General features: G+C 62.4%; 1 protein-coding gene across 1 annotated transcript; it reads left to right on the plus strand.

The window, feature by feature from the left end:
- The first annotated feature begins 185 nt into the window (after nt 1–185).
- Nucleotides 186–15,708, plus strand: STARD3 (StAR related lipid transfer domain containing 3). The gene is made up of 15 exons (XM_084301370.1): nt 186–253; nt 1,928–2,207; nt 4,561–4,638; nt 4,825–4,902; nt 4,993–5,046; nt 5,151–5,268; nt 6,386–6,484; nt 7,141–7,196; nt 7,742–7,834; nt 9,147–9,209; nt 10,241–10,336; nt 10,859–10,938; nt 11,339–11,443; nt 12,791–12,884; nt 14,721–15,708. The coding sequence occupies exons 2-15, from the start codon at nt 1,992–1,994 to the stop codon at nt 14,823–14,825; spliced, it is 1,335 nt and encodes a 444-aa protein (XP_084157496.1). The 5' UTR covers nt 186–253; nt 1,928–1,991; the 3' UTR covers nt 14,826–15,708.
- The last annotated feature ends 496 nt before the right edge of the window (nt 15,709–16,204 follow it).

Genomic DNA, 16,204 nt, shown 5'->3' on the forward strand with positions numbered 1-16,204 from the left:
GGGGGGGTCCGGGGGGGGTCTCGGGGTGCCCCCCGGGCCTTTCCCCCCCCCGCGCACTGCGGAATGGGCTCTCCCACCTCCCCCCCCCCACACCGTCCCCAAATGGTTTCGCCCCGGCCCGGCTCCGTTCGGCCCCCCCCCCACCCCCGGCCCGGCCGCGCGTTCGCTTCCGGGGTCAGAGGTGGCGGCGGGACCGGAAGCGGCTGAGCGCTGGGGGCTGCTTCCGGCGGGGCCTGGCCGCGGGCGGCTGCAGGTACGGGACGGGGGGGGGGGCAACGGGACCGGGACCGGGACCGGGACCGGGACCGGGAAGGGGAAGCGACCGAGGCCGGAGCGGAGCCGCCACCGGTGCCGGTACCGGGCCCTGCCCCACAGAACCCGCCGCTGAGGGCCGGGTCCCCGCTCCTGGCCCCCCCCGGTGTGAGCGGGGCCGCCCCGGGACCAGGCCTCACCCCCCCCACCCCCCCACAACCACCCCCCGGTACCGGCTCCAGGCCTGGGCCCCCCCCCCCCCCCCCCGGGGCCGTTTCACCCCCGGAGCCCCGCGCTGCTGCTGCTGCTGCCCCGGGACACACACGGGGGGGGGGGGGGCACCGGGGGGGGGGCTGGAGCCGCCGGTGCTGCGGAGCCCCCCCCAGGAGGGGCGGTGTAACGAGGGTTGAGGCGCCCTCAGCTACCGGGGGGGTCGGGGTCGGGGTCTGAGAGCCGGGAGGGGACGGGGCAGAGCCTGGGGGGGCTCCAAATATTCCCGTGAGAGGCCTTTGGCCTTCCCGGGGGGGGCAAACCCACCGCACCGACCCCCCCCAGGAGCTTCAGGACTGACGAGCTTCCAAAAAACCTTCAATTCCCACCCCCGAGCTGGGTTGGAACCCCAAAACCGTTGAATTTTGCTGGTTTCAGGAGCCGGGGACGTCCCCACCCTGTGAGGCAGCCTCGGATCGGGGCCGGGCGTCCCTGGGGGGGGTGATCCTAAACCGCTCTGAAGTGCTGGGGAGGGGGGGGGGGGCTGCCTAAGTGCAAAGCGCTGTCTGAGCGGGGAGGAGGCGGGGGGGGGCGGACGGGAGGCCATCCATTATTCAGCTCCTGCAGATGTCCCGAGCTCCTCTCGCCTTGAGCCGGGCTCACGGTGCCTTATCCGAAGTGACACGGCCTCGGTGGGGCCCGGGGGGGGAGGCTGGTGAAGCCCCGCCGCCCCCCCCCCCCCCCCGAGCTGCTTGCACAGAGCCCCGGGGTTGTGTTTTTTATGGGGTCGTTCACTGAGCAGCCCCCTCTGCCCCGCAATGTGCCCGTTTCCCGCAGGTTTGGGCCCAAAAGGGCTTTATTTTTCCTGGTTGCAGCCTCCTGGCTCCGAGTGAGGTGTGCTGCAGCCCCCCCCCACCCCGCTCGGGTCCTGGGGGGAGTGGGGCCGCCTGAAAATGTGTCAGCCTCGACGCCCCGACTGCCCCCTGAGCAGCTCGGGGGCGAGACCGGGGCAAGCAGTGGCCACGTGGCTACCCCGGGGTGTTTGCCACCCCCTGCTCACGCTCTGGAGCTCCTGGTTTGGCTCTCCCCGCACCCACAGCACATCCAGGGGGGATGCTGCAGGGTGGGGGTGTTGGTGGCTGATCCTTCTACCCCAAAACAGCGCACGGGGAGGGATGGGGCTCTGCTGGTGCGGGGTGCGAGCTGTGCTCTGCCAGGGAGGCCCCTAAAAGCCTAAAACAACCCTAAAAGCCTAAAAAAAAACTAAAAGCCTAAAAAAACCCTAAAAGCCAGCTGGATTCCGCTCTCCCAGGAGTGCTGTGAGAGAGGCAGCCTCTGGGTGCTGGGAATGAGCACCCGGAGGGGGGGGGCATCGCGTGCCCCTGCTCCCTTTCTGTGCTCTCAGCACGGATCTGGGCACGATGCCTCGCTGCAGCTCCCCCTGTCCCCTCCTGCCCCCCCCCAGGTGACACCCCGGCCTCGCAGATGCGGCCCCGGCTGCCGTAGGACCCGAGCTGCTTGGGCCGAGGATGAGCAAGCCGCCGGAGCTGCAGCACGACCTGGAACGAAGCCTCCCCGCCATCGCCTCCATCAGCACCTCGCTGTCCCACAGCCAGGCCTTCTCCCCCTACGGTTTCTTCTCCCCGGAGAAGAGGAAAGCCATCTCGGACGTGAGGAGAACCTTCTGCCTCTTCGTCACCTTCGACCTGCTCTTCATCTCCTTGCTCTGGATCATCGAACTGAACGTAAGTGGGGGGGCAAAAAAAAACCACCCGGAGCTTTTCCTCTCCTCCCGTGCAGCCAGATCCTCACAGCTCCCTCTCCTCGGGCCCGGGCTGAGGCTTTATAAGCTGCAGCCCTGCTCGTTTCCTGCACCCCGGCCCTATTGTGGCTGCCCAGGGTGGTTAACACCATCCCGGGGCTGGCTTTGTGCTGTCCTGTAACAGATCTGGGGCCCGCAGGGTGGCCGAATTTCTCCCCTGCTCCCCTCCTTCGCCAAGCAGCTGCCGGCTCAGCTTGCTCTGCCCTGCAGGGGTGACGAGGAGGAGGAGGGGGGGGGTTGCAAACCTTCCTCTCCCCGCCCAGCTGCTGGGCACGGACAAAAAGGGCTTTGAGCTTTGGTCCCTGCCGCTAATCTCAGCCTCGGGACGCCCGAGGTGCTGCCCTCCTGCCTCAAAGGCGCCGCCGGGGTTTTGTCCTCCCGCCTTGGCTCGCCCGCTGCGGCGAACGAGGAAACCCAGTTGATTCCCAGTCGATTTTTCCTTTCAGCCCCGGCAGGTCAAAGTCGCTCCCGGGGTTGGGGCTGTGCTTTTTTATTCTCTCCCGACCAGTCCCGACCAGTTGGGGCCGCGCGGGGCGCTGGGTTTCGGGTTGCAGGCGCTGCTTGTCCTGCGAGATGTAAAGATAGACCCCGCCGCTCCCCGTGCCTGGCCTGCCTTTATCAGCTCCGTGTCCTGCGCTCGCTTAGCGACCCTTATCTCTCTCCTTCTTATCTCCTGTGGTGTCTGCACCTAACAGATCGCTCCAGCCAGCGGCTCCCTCACCCCGTGGCCGCGGTGCTGAGCCCTCAGGGACCCCCGTGGTGTAGGAACAGCAGCTCGGGGCCGGCATTCCTGCCGTGCCGACGGTGCCCAGCACCCCTGGCGCGGACCCCAGCCCTCCTGCTGCTGTCCTCGGGGCTCTAGGAGCGGTGCTGGCCCCCAAATCCAAACCTGCAGCCCCGGGGAAATGCTCTGGCAGCGCGGTCGTCAGGGTGATGCCGAGCGTAGGTCTCGCAGGTAGCCATTAATGAGTGACTAACTGGTGATATTTGGGCCCCGAGCCGAGATGCTGCATATTTAAGGCTATTAGGAGGGCTGATTTGCCTAGTTATGAAGAGCAATGAGTTTATATCGTGACTAATGCTTTTTTTATCAAATGGTTTCCTTCGCTGCGAGATAAGCTGAGCAAATTGGCCCTCGTTAAATGTCTGCCTCCTGCAAACGGTGCTCTGCGAGCTCGCTGAGACAAAGAGGTGCCGCAAACAATTCTCCTCGCTGGCTCAGGGCAGCGGCGTGCGTTTAATCCTAAAACACCTCTCAGAAACCGTGACCCGAAGCCTTCACTGGGCCCTTTTTTTTTCCTCCTGGGAGCCTCCTGGGAGGAGGTTTTCAGCAGCAGCTCAGCGAAGCTGCCTGGCACGAGCCCTGTGGCCCCCCAGCAGCTGGAGCAGCCCCCCCCCAGCCCCCAAATATTAAGCACCAGCCTGACCTAGAGGGACCACTTCCCGCCGGCTGCCTCGTCTGTCCTTGGACTGTCTGACAAGAGGGTGCCAGGGCTCCAGGCTGCCAAGAACTGGCCTGAGATCCACCAACTTGTTTCTCGCAGATCATCAAACAGCTGTCAGCGTGCACCGGCGTCCCGGCCAGCTGGGCTGCGTTCAAACCAATAGCCTAAAGGTGAAGCATTTGTTCCAGTTACCTGAGCCATCCGCTTCCTCGTAAACAGCCAGTCCAAGCTCCTGAGAGCAGGATTTATGGTGGCAGAAGCACCGAGGCTGGCGAGCCCCAGATTGTCTCGGGGTGAGGCAAGAGAGCTCTTCTCTGAGCTTTTTTTCCACGCCCGGGTTCGATACCAGCGGCCGTGGCTCGGCCTCTTTCGGATTTCCTCGTGCTTCTGTGCACCCGTGGCCCTCTCCTCCCGCTTCCCCCCGGCCCACGGGCTGGCTTGGGGGAACACCGAGGGGTTTTTTTTGCACAAAGAGGACGATCTGAGCTGAAATCCCACCTCGCAGGAGGGGTGCTGTGAGGGATGCTTTGGGCGTCTGGCTGTGGCCGATGGTGCTGAGCGCTTCCTGGAGCCGTTCACTTGCTCGGGGTTTCCCTTTGTAGAAAGCTCCCCCCTCAGAAGTGTTTCACGTCGCCGTGAGCCGCTCCAGCCCTGGCTCCCCTCGGCGTGAAGCAGAGGCTGAAATGTGCAGCATCCCCCCCGTGGCCCCGTGCCTGCTGCACAACCCGACCCCGTGCTAACCTCCGGGCACCTCTCGGCCGCCTTCTTCCTATCAGCATTTCCTTATCAGTGCTGTCTCGAGAGCTGTCTCGTTTCCTGTCTCCTCTCCAGACCAAGGATGGCATCGAGAAGAATTTGGAGAGCGAAATCATCGAGTACAATTTTAAGACCTCTTTCTTCGACATATTTGTGAGTGTCTCGGGGATAGCTCGGGGTGGGGCTGCAGCCTCCCAGCCCGTCCCGTTGCACCTCTGGCCCCATCTGGGTGGCGAGGCCCTCGGGGGGGCTGCCTGGGGGCTGCGTCCTCCCGGTGCCTGGCATGGGGACGAGGACGCTGGGACGCTGACTCGTCCTGATGGCGTTTTCTTTTAAAAGGTCTTGGCTTTCTTCCGATTTTTTGTGCTGCTGCTGGCCTACGCGGTCGTAAGGCTGCGCCACTGGTGGGTCATAGCGGTAAGAAGGCAGTTCCTGCTTTCCTGTTTTTGGTTTGTGCTCTCTGCCCGGGGCTTGCAGGGATCTGAGGTGGGTGATTTTATTTTCCAGGTCACGACGTTGGTCTCCAGCGCCTTCCTGATTGTGAAGGTCATCCTCTCCGAGGTTGGTTTCCTCGGGCTCACGGGGGGATTGCTTTGTGATTGCTGGCTGCTGCTGTTGGCCGTTTTTGTGTGAACTCCCTGTGGCTTTTGCTTTCTTCCACTCAGCTTCTGACCAAAGGGGCGTTCGGCTATTTGCTTCCTATCGTCTCGTTCGTCATTGCTTGGCTAGAGACCTGGTTCCTGGATTTTAAAGTCCTAACTCAGGAGGCGGAAGAGGAACGATGTGAGTATTTTGCTCTTCTCTGGTAGGAGCTGGCAGATCAGGCTACCAGGCCTGGGGTTTCTGCTGCTTTGGCAGCACCTTGACAGCTAGGACGTTCGTGGAGAAGTGATCTCTAGGCTGGCTGTGACGGTAAGTGCCTGACTCAGTTCTGTGATGGTATACAAGCCCCTTCAGGGGAAGAAAATACCAGATTATAAAAAGCATCTTTTAATTGAGAGGAGAAAAACATGCCAGATTCCCCAATGTCTGGGTACCGAAGCCAGACGTATTGGAAACAGAGCTCACCTCCGCATCAGTGAAAATGTTTTGAAACAGTGGGACAAATGCCAGGCGGACTGGGGGACTCTCCAGCTCCTGGTATCTGTCTGCAGATCCGGGCTGGAGACCTTCGGGGAGGAATGCTTCACTGGGAGATACATTACAGGGGTGCAGCGTGGGTTACGGTGTGGGAAATGTGACAGCTTCTAGTCGCTGAGGTCAGACTAAAATGAGACTGAGCTTTTCTGACCTAATGCCGTGCGAATTCCCGCGCGCGGCGGGGCACCTGTCACCTCCAAGGGTGTTTGGAACCGAGCGGGTGCTGGGTTTGGGGTGGTGCAGCTGCCCTCTTACAGCCAAAGGAGCTCGTCCTTCTCCCAGGCTTCTCTGACGAAAGAGGACTGGGAAGTGGCACGTAAACGAAGCAGTATTTGTCGAGCGAGGCTGGGTCAGAAATGCACCCAGTGACTGGAAAACACCAGAGGATGTTTGGGTCTTGCGAGGAGGCTTTAAGATGAAAAATGATCAAGTGTTTCATGCCTCTATTGGATTAGGCTCGGGTTCCAAATTGCTTCCAGGGGAAGCTCTTATTTAATTAGATGCTTAATCGCCTTTGGATTTGACAGGCAAAAGAGCCCATTGATCTCCACGCAGATAAAATGTCTCCAACAAAAGATGAGGCAATAGGAGCTGAAAGGCTCGTGGGCTGGCTGGTGGCAGCGCGAGCCGAGCAGCTGTGGCTGGGAGGCCGTCTGGGGAGGGCTGGGCTGGTGGCTGGGGGGGTACACGGGGCCCCCAACCCAGCCCCTTTGGGGCTGAAGCACGGGGCAGGGTGTGTGAGACCCCCTCTTGTCCCCAGGGTACCTGGCAGCCCAGGCTGCGGCCGCACGCGGGCCCCTGCTCTACCCCGGAGCCCTTTCGGACGGGCAGTTCTACTCCCCGCCGGAGTCCTTCGCAGGTAACGTGTGCTCCTCGCCCCTCTCCCCTCCTTTTTTCCCCTCTCCCCTCCTCCTCTCCCAGCTCTGCCTCCTTAGCCCGGCCCTTGGCAGCGCCTCCAAGAGCTGACGCCGCAAATCCGGCCCCTTCTCCTTGCCCCGTGCCCGGGCAGTGCAGCCACGGCCCCGTTGTCTCGGTGCCATCAGTGGCAGGGGGTGGTGCTCAGCCCCACGTGCCTGGCTTCGGCCCCGTGGGAAGCCAGAGAGTTTTGTGGGCTTGGGATTTAATGCTTGTAAGCCACGCTCGAAAAACATCGCCCTGGGGATGAGGGTGTGGGGACAAACCTCCACCAGGAGGCGAGGGGGCAGAGATGACAGGGTGCCACTGCCCTGTGCCACTTCCCTGTGCCTCTGCCCACTGCCCTGTGCCACTGTCACTGCCCTGACACTGCCTCGTGCTGCTCTGAGACCCCCCCAGCTCGGCAGGCCATGAGCTGGAGCAGTTGTCCCGGTGTTGCTGACACCCATTTGGGGAGCAGAGCCACCCCTGGGTGGGGGGCAGGCCCCGGGCTGTGCTGACAGCAGGGATCGGACGCTGTCTGCTCCACGGGAAGGTCAGGGGGAGGTCGTCCACGTGGCATCTTCGTTAGCTGTGTGTTAATTGCTTGCTTCCTCCTAGGGTCGGACAACGAGTCGGACGAGGAAGGTCTGGGGAGGAAGGCGTTGACAGCGCAGGTAACTCGAGCTGGACGCTCCTGTCCCTCCTTCCTGTCCCTCCTTTCACAGCCATTGCCCTGGGAGTGTGATTTTTGGCTCTGCCTCTCCCTCTCCCCCCTGGTCACACCCCAAGAGGGCATCGCCTTGGCCATCCTCGCCAAGACCTAGACCATAGGGTGGTCCTGCAGCTCCCTGAGCTCTGCCTGGGCACCAGCCCCTTGGTGCTGCCCTCCCAGAGGTGCTGCTGCTCAGCTCCAGCCCTGGGATCCCACAGGAGGAAGCTCTGAGCACCTCGCAGCCCTCAGCCTGCTGGAAGCCCTCGTGCTGAGGCAGGAGGCTCGCTGCTAGGCGCAGCTGGCGTGTGGATGCGAGCCAGGGCTGGGAGCATGACTTCAAGCTCCAAAACGAAGCCTCTGTGACCCAAATGAAGAGATTTCTGTGGTGTGGTGGTGGGAGGTTGCCCGCTTCCCTCTGCTAGCCCCAGGGGGTGGGTAGCCAGCCTTGCACGCACGCTTTGGGCTCTCTGCAAGCCCCACGAGTGAAAATATTCCCTTCTCTCCTAGGAGAAAGAATACGTCCGGCAAGGCAAAGAGGCGATGGAGGTTGTGGACCAAATCCTGGCGCAGGAGGAGAACTGGAAGTTCGAGAAAAACAATGCAAGTGTCCCCCCCCCCGACCCCGCTGCCCCGCAGCAAGCACGGCTGGCTTAGCAAAAAGCAGAGGACAAACGAGGCTTTTGAAACCTCCTTGCGACACGAAAAATTAACAAGCGTTACAATTACCTGATTGAATTAGGAATCTATTCCAGTTCAGTTAAATGTAAAATCCCCTCTTATTTAATTAGACGTTTAATTGCCTTCCCGTTTGACAGGAGAGAGAGCCCGTCGCTCCTCCCTCTCGGCGGCGGGCGGGCAGGGGCGGACAACTCACCTTTGGTAGGCAGGAGGAGCAGAAGCGTGCCGTGCCGTGCCCAGGGCCCTGGCACTGCTGGTTTTGCTTTTTCTGGTGTTTTTAGGAGCGTGCTGGAGTCTGGGGAGGCTCCGGATGAGATGAGGTTGCCATTAGCCAAGAGGGAGCAGGAGCGTGTGGGGCGCAGGCTGCTCCTGCTGGCCCACCCCGAGGCCGTGTGCCTGTCCCCTGCCCCAGGACAGGGACCTTGGGGGAGGCAGAGGGTAAAGCAGGGAGCCCTGCCCGTTCCCCCACCTCACGGGTTTATTCCCTGAGCCACAGCGGGGTTTGCTGGGGTATCTAGAGCTCCTTGCTCTGCCCGAAGCGTGGTGTGGAAGGTGCCCTGTCTCTGCCCCCTAAAACCAACCCCGCTTTCTGCTTGTGGGCTCCTGCCGTGGCTGGGGTGAGAGTCCTGCAAACTGCAGTCTCATCTGGTGTTTAAAATTCCCCTGTCAAGTGATCCATTGTTTGATGCCAAACTAGCTGGGCAGATTGTTTTCTTTATCCAAAGGGGGATGGATTTAAATAGACTAATCAGAGTTTAACACAGGGCTAATGATGAAAGGTTATCATCTGTCCATCCCTAACCCCTCCAGGGAGTCTCTTCTCAGATGTAGGTAACAACAGCAGTGCTGGCAAACTAACCCCTTTCTCTTGCACTGGTGCTGGTAGCTTGCTACAAAGAGAATTTGACCTTGAAACAGAGTTTGCAGCCTGGCACGGGCTGGATTCTTTTTCTGTCTCATCACTGCTGCCTCTCTGGACGTTGTTTTGTTTATGGAAATTCGTGCACGGGCATCTGAAATGTGCTGGGTGTCGTTCCTGTCCTGGGGCTGGCTGCCTGGCCTGGCCTGGGGGAACGGGCACGGTTTGGGGTCAGGGATGGTCCCGCGTGGCACGGGAGCGGGCTGGATCCTGCTGCTGCAGCACGGTGCTCAGAGACCAGCAGGCTTTAGCTCGGGTAGAAACAGTTAATTTTATTTTGCCAGCAGAAATGTAACTTCCTTGTTTCTTGCGCAGGACTTCGGTGACGTTGTTTACACTTTTGAAATACCTTTCCACGGCAAGACCTTTATCTTAAAGGTAAGGAACCTTCCTGTATCGCTCAGCCTGCGTGGCACAGGCAAAAAGCCTGCTCTGCTTGGCATCGCGGCTCAGCTTTCACGCTCTCTCCTGGCCCTGGCAGGACAGGTCAGGCTGCAGAGCACTCTTTGAGACAGATGAACTGCTCTGCGCGCTCTAGGGAATCTCTCCAGGAAAACCCCTTGGCTGGCAGACAAACTCCCCGGCAAATAATGCCGGGCCCCAGTCTCCGCTGGTAGAAGTGGGAGCAGGTGACTGCGAGACTCGCTTCCAACCCCAGCATCTAGGACTAATCTGACCAAGGAGGCTAATTGCAACTAATTGCCAGCAAGACCAGGGCTGAGCGTGCGTCTGCTGCTGCCTGGCATCGAGCAGAGCCGCGCGGAAGTGCCGTGCTCCGTGCCCTCTCGCTGGAGTGGCTTGGCTGTAAACCACGCTTTAATGAAGCCTCGGTGCTGCGGTGGCTTTTCTTTGTTCCAGTGCATATGTTGCCTTGCTGGCAGGAGCCGCCGGCCGAGCGGCTCTGTGTGCACGAGGAAAAGCTGCACGGGCTCTGCGGCGTTCACCATTTGCCTCTGAAGATCCCCCCCCCAGTCCCACAGGGACGCGGGGAAATGACTGTTGTCCGTGCTAGAGCTCGGAGCAGCTTTTTTGGGGACTTTTTGATGCGATCGCACCTGCAGCAGAATCGCTGCTGAGGCAGGGTGAGGGTGGAGGAGCCGGCCCGGGTCAGCCCCGAGGTCCGTGTGTGGCACAGACAGATATTTGCCCTCCCGCAGACCCCAGCAGGCAGCAGCTCAGCGACTGCAGTTCCCCAGGGTCTGATCCGTCCTCTGTCTCCTCGTGTGCCCTGCAGGCCCCTGGGAACGAGAGCGCTGCTGCAGCGGGGTCACAGCCTCAGCTCTGCAGCCTCGCCGCTGCCCTGCTGCTCGGTCCCTGTTGTTCTTTGTGATCTGCCCCGTGTTCCTCAGAAATCATCTTACCCGGGGGGAGCGGGGGACTGGCTAACTGCTCTGGCTCCGTGTCCTCAGGCTTTCCTGCAGTGCTCTGCTGAAACAGTTTACCAGGAGGTTATTCTCCAGCCCGAGAAGATGATCCTGTGGAACAGAACAGTGGCAGCTTGCCAGGTGAGCGTGCCGGACAAAGATGGCTTAATCACAGGAGCTCCTTGGAGCGGAGAGCTGGAGCTTCCCAGCCCCGCACCGGCTGTCGGCGCTGCCCAGGCCCTACTGGAGCTTAGCTGGATCAGAGTCGCTGAGGCGTTAAATCTCCGCCGCTCATCCGTACGATCCGAATGCTCTGCGGCAGCCAGCTGCGTGGCGCTGCCCGTCCAAAAGCCCACGAGGTGGGCAGGGAGCTGGGCCAGCGGCCGAGCCAAGCCGGCTTCTGCTCGCCGCGGCGGTGATCCGAAGGCAACGCCTGTGCCCCCCCCCCCAAAGGGGCAGAGGGGCAGCCCCGGGCCAGCAGAGGAACCTCTGCGTGCGCTGCCAACCAGCTCGGCCCCAGCCCCGAGCCTCCCATCAGCTGCCAAAGGCGCTGGCTTCGAGTCCCGGTGCTGTTCTGAGGAGGGGCCGCATCGCCCAGCTGTTGGCACCTGCAGGCACAATCTGAGGAAATCCTTTTTTTTTTTTTCTTTTTTCTTCTTCCAGATCTTGCAGCGGGTTGAAGACAACACGATCGTTTCGTACGACGTAGCAGCTGGGGCCGCAGGCGGTGTCGTTTCCCCCAGGTCAGTTTGTCCTGCTGTCTGCGCTGTGCTCAGCCCCCCCCCAAACACCTTCCTGAGATACAGAGGGAAGCTTCCGACCGCAGCGAGAGCGCTCGGCTCCAGCCCTGTCACTGTGTGCTGGCTGGGAGCTCCTTGGCATCCCCAGAGCAGGGCTGGGTTCTGCTCCCAAAGGCAGGGAGCCCCTGAAGTCTCCTCCAGCCGTTTCTGGCAGGAGGCTCAGAGCCCAGATCTGTCCCAGGCAGGCAGTCAGCCTGTCTCCCTGCGAACGGTGCTGGCCGTGCCGTGTCCATATGCTGCCGTCCCTTTGCCACAGCCTTTCCCGGCAGTCCCAGGGCTGGGATCTGCTCCCCTCCGAGCCCCCTGCGCATCCCAAAACCGTCTCTGCCCTTCCTTTGCGCAGGGATTTCGTGAACGTGCGTCGGATCGAGAGAAGAAGAGACAGGTACATTTCCTCAGGGATGTCGACTACGCACAGCCTGAAGCCCCCGCTCTCCAAGTATGTCAGGTGAGAGGCAGATCCTGTTATCTGAGCTGCTCTCTGACACACGCGCCTCGCTTAAGCTTAGGGCAAAGAGCCACTTAAATGAAAACCCTGCTGTCTTTCTGGCACCGCTTTCAGGAAACTAATCTATTTGTGGAACTGAACCTTGCTTCCCTTGTTCTTCTGCCTTTGTTCAAGAAACTCTCCGTGCTGCCGAGCGCTGCTCGGGCGTTTCCCAGCCCTCTGCTCCCTCCGCTCTGGGGAGTGGAGGTGCCGACCAGTACGAGCACAAACCCCAACCCGCCCCGCATCCTGTTTACGTAACACTTAATTCCCAAACAGGGCCAGCTGCCACTTCTGAGGGGCAGTAAACAGCTGACCGTGCCTTTCCTTCAGCCTCTCGGATGCCTTTTGCTTCTCATAAGCCGGCTGCTTACAGATTTTAGAGGCTGCAGGCGCCGAGAGGTGGTCCCGTGGGTGAGCCGAGCTGCGTCAGGATGGACGGGCTCCCAGGGTGTCAGCGGCTCTCTGGCCTCTCCCCTTCCGAAGGGAAGGTTTCGCACGGCCGGGGCTGGATCTCTGCGGGGCTGCTCTCATCAAACAAGGACTCCTTGTTACTGCCTGCGCCTGTGCCTGGGGCCCAGCTGTGCCACTTCACGCGCTGACTTTGTTTTTCCTAATAATCTGGTTAAAGTAATTGACATTTTAACTCAGAGCCGTTATAGCTGCCTCAGTCTATTTAAGAGCCGGGGATCTTCGGGGCCTAGAAAAATCTTTTAACGAATGCGCGCAGCAAAAATAGCGTGTGTTCCTGAGCAGAGAAGGGAAATCTGTATCTGGGCTGTGTGTGTAAGCACGGCTCTCCTCGCTGAGACGCTCAGATGGTGCGAGGAAGGATCTGGGGGCTGTAGTGACGAGGCTGTCTGCGCCGAGCCTGTCCTGACCCAGCACGGTCTCCCCGAGTGCTCGGCTTCCCTGGGACCTGCTCGTTGGCACCCATTTCTGCCGGGTCTGTGCCTCTGAAACCTCCCCGCGGCGCGGTGCCGGCGTCGGCAGGGCTGGCACGGTTCGGAGGCAGAGGCTGCTCCTCAGCCTGCAGCCCTGCAGCAGCCCTGGCACCGCCGCTGCCAAGGCACCTGTGGGAAACCTGCCTCGTGGTGTTTGCTCGGGAGCCTGCAGCCAAACCGGAGCCCTTCCCGGGCACTCTGCACATCTGCTCCCACCCCACGGGGCTCCCCCTCCTCGCCGCCAGGCCAGGGTTGTGCCGCAGCAGGAGCCAGGGTCGGTGCCACGCACCCGGCGTGCCAGGGAGAGCAGCTCCTCAGCCTCCCCCAGCCTGACTCGGTGCTGCTGTCCTTGTTTCCCTTGCAGGGGTGAGAACGGGCCGGGAGGATTCATCGTGCTGAAGTGCCCCAGCAACCCCAGGGTCTGCACTTTCATCTGGATTCTGAACACGGACCTGAAGGTAAAGCCAAATTCTTTGCTGACGGGCGAGCGCCGTGGCTGTGTTCCCTCCCCAGCAGGGACACCAGCACCTTCAGCAGCCCCTTCAGCAGCCCCTGCACGCTGCAGGACGCCTGCTGGGGATCCTGCAGGGGCTGCTGTCCTGCTGCAAGCCTCTCCTGGGTGCAGATTCAGCTGCCTCACCAAGGGCTGCCCTAAGGGGACCTGAGTTTTGCAGGCAGAGGCTGTGCACCCTCTTTTCTCCCTGAATTTCCCCCGGTGTAGGGCTGCGAAACCCTTCCTTACCCAGCCGAGATCTCGACTTCGGGTTTCACCTCTCCGTGAAGAGGTGATTTTATCCTTAGGGGACAGAAATAGTTGGGCACGTCAAGTGCTGGCTGCCTGCTGCTCCCCGGACCCCGCTGAAGGGCTGAATCACTCTGCTGCGTGCCCTGCTCCCAAAACCTCGGCACAAACACAGACCCGGGGGGGCTGTGCCTGCATGAAGGGAGTGGTGCTTGGGCCCTAGGCCGTGCCCCAGCTCTGGAGCTCTTTTTGGGGAGCCCTCACTGGTGGCCCAGACAAAGGCAGCGTGCAGGGAGCGGGGCTGGGTGCATGGGGGGGGGGGAGCTGCTCTGTTTTCTTCCTCCGCTGCTGAATCGAGCCGAGGTTGACGTGGAAACGGCGCTGCAGCAGCGAGCACAAAGGCTCCATTCATCAGCGCTCTGCTGCAAAGCTGCGGCCCCCTCCCCTCCCACGGCCCTCCCTTCCCACCAAGCAGCTCAGGCGCCCTGCTCCTGCCGAAATTCTCTGCCAGGGCTCTGCAGAAGCTCTCCCCTTCGGCAGCTCCTCGCCCGGGAAGCGACGGCGGGGACGAGCCCAGCGCCGCCCGCACCCCAACCCCGCTGCCCCCCGGTGCTGTTTGGCACGGGGTCGGGGCCGGAGGTGTTTTTCCATCACTGATCTGGCTCCCGTGCCTCTTCTTCCCCTCTGCAAGGGGTTGATTTGGGGAAAAACAGCCCCGTTGGGTGTGCGACGTGGGGCTGGGCAAGGAGAGAGCCGTTCCCAAGCCGGGGAGCCCTCGCCCAGTGCCTGCCTGCTGCTGGAAGAGGCCGTGCCGGCCGAGTTCTTAATTCACGGCCCCTCGACTGCTTCCACCACCTTCCTGAAGGGCTCTGCTGCTGCCCAGACCCCTCGGCCTGTGCTGCCTTGGTATTTCCTTCGGCCCCGGCGCAGTATTTATAGCTCATGGCTCATCCCTTCCTGCAGCGAAGGGCAAGGGTTGCGCACGTGTGTGTGTGTGTGTTTGTGGCAGGGCTGGAGCCTCTCCTCCCAGCGGGGTCTGAAACGGGCCCCGAGCTCACAGGGGGCTGCAGGGGGCTGCAGGAAGCCCCCCCGTGTGCACCACATCCCCGGGGCTCCTCCTGCTCCCATCCCGTGCCCTGGGCAGGGGCCGTGCCCCCCCCTTCTCCGTCCCTGCCAGCCCCAGCGGCGCTCCCAGCCCTGCTGCTGCTGCTGCCTGCCCCCGCAGAGCCCGGCCTTGCTTTTTTTTTTTGTTTTTTTTTTTTTTTTTTTGTGCATCTCACATCACGGAGCAGGGGCCGAGGCGGCTGGGGTTGAGTCGTGCCGGGGCTTTTTTAGACAACTCAAACCTCGTTTCAGTGCCTCCCCCGGAGAAAACTCCTCGAGAGCAGCAGCAGCTCCCCGCTGCGGCACCGGGTTCAGGGAGCAAAACCCGGGCAGCCCCGAGCAGGAACTCGGGATGGGTTTGGGGAGGATTTCACCTCCCTGGGGGGGCCGCTTTGCCCGTGCTGCTGCTGTTCTCCCTGACGTCCTGTTCCTTTTCCTTTCCTCGCAGGGTCGCCTGCCCCGGTACCTCATCCACCAGAGCCTGGCGGCCACCATGTTCGAGTTTGCCTTCCACCTCCGCCAGCGGGTCAGCGAGCTGTCCGGCAAGCCCTGAGCACCACAACACAGCCCGGGGGGGGGTCTTCGGGCAGGGGGGGCTGCCCCACACTGACCTCGTCAAGGGCTTGGCTCCTTCCCTGCTGAGCAGAGCCCTGAAAACCCCCCCGGCATGTGCCAAACCCCTGCCCCCCTCTCTCTGTGTGGCTGGGCTTGGCCCTGCTCCGAGTCCAGCCTTGCCCCCCCTCCCCACACAAGGGGTCTGGGGGCTCGTTGGGACCCCCCCAGGTTCCCCTCCTGGTACCCTGGGGTAAGGGGAAGGGAGGGGAAAGCTGCTGGGGGGGTGAGGACACGTCTGTCCCCGTCACTGTCCCGACACAGCCACCTTCCAGGCTGTGCCCTTCGCACACGGGGACAAAACGCAGCCCCCCCAGGCCCTTCACCCCTTGGGGGGGGGGGGGGGACACACACACTGTTGGTTGGGGACTTTTTGGGACCCCCGGGGCTGTCCCGTGGTGCTGCCCCGCTTCTCTGGGGTCCCGCCTGAGCTCGTGTTTCCCCCCCCCCTCATCCCGTAGCTCTGCAGGGAACGAACGTTTCTGAGATTTTTCATCCTTCCTGGGTGTGTGTGGAGGGGGGGGGGGGGATGCGGGGGCGAGCGCGGCTCCCTTCTACCTGTGCTGGGCTATAAAGGGAAGCTGCAACGAGCCCGCCCGCACGCGGGGGCACACGCGCCGGCAGCGCTGCGGCACGGGGGCGAGCGCCCACGGCAGCCCCCACGTGGGCAGAACCACGGGGGCTCTGCCCCCTTCCCACCCCCCCCCCCTCTCCTCACGGCACCGTCCTGGGGTCCTTGGGGTCCCTGGGGTCTCGTGGCCCCTTCCCCTGCCGGGGGGGGGGGGGGGGCCCCGGCAGCTGTGGAAATAAAGAGCCTTGCACTATTTGCAGCCCGCTGCCTTCCACGTGCCCTTTGTAACCCGAGCGAAGAAAAGCAGGGACCAGCGCCTGGCAGGGTGGGGGGGGGGGCGACAGGCCCAAGCTGCCCCCCCCCAGGCTCAAGGGATCAACCCCGGGGTTCCTGCGGCTGCTGGCTGTGGGGTCGCCGTCCCCTGTTGTGCTCCAGGGGTCGGGGGCAGAGCCCGGTGTCCCCATGGCCCGGCCAGGCGAGCTCAGCCCCGCTGGCACCCTGCGAGCACCCGTCTGTCCGCAGCCCCCATCTGTCGGCCCTACAAATAGCCCGCCGGGGGGGGCCCCCGTGGCCAGCACCCCGCTGCCAGCTCGCAGGGGGGGGGACACGCACGGGGATGGGACCTCGGCGGCCCTTCGAGGGCAGCAATGGGGCCGGCACCGCCATGGGATGGTGCTGCTGGGGTGGTGTGGGGTGTTGTGGGGTGGCACGGCCACGGTACGGGCAGCAGCCCCCCCAAAAAGCCACTG

The sequence above is a fragment of the Netta rufina genome (genome assembly GCF_964035555.1).
Source record: "Netta rufina genome assembly, chromosome: 24".
Lineage (NCBI taxonomy): Eukaryota > Metazoa > Chordata > Aves > Anseriformes > Anatidae > Netta > Netta rufina.

Bases quoted from the DNA above. Each gene is read 5' to 3' on its own strand.
- STARD3 (XM_084301370.1), top strand. From the start codon at position 1,992: ATGAGCAAGCCGCCGGAGCTGCAGCACGACCTGGAACGAAGCCTCCCC. The intron at 5,047-5,150 runs GTTGGTTTCCTC...TCTTCCACTCAG, and splicing joins TGAAGGTCATCCTCTCCGAG to CTTCTGACCAAAGGGGCGTT. The intron at 11,444-12,790 runs GTGAGAGGCAGA...TTTCCCTTGCAG, and splicing joins CCGCTCTCCAAGTATGTCAG to GGGTGAGAACGGGCCGGGAG.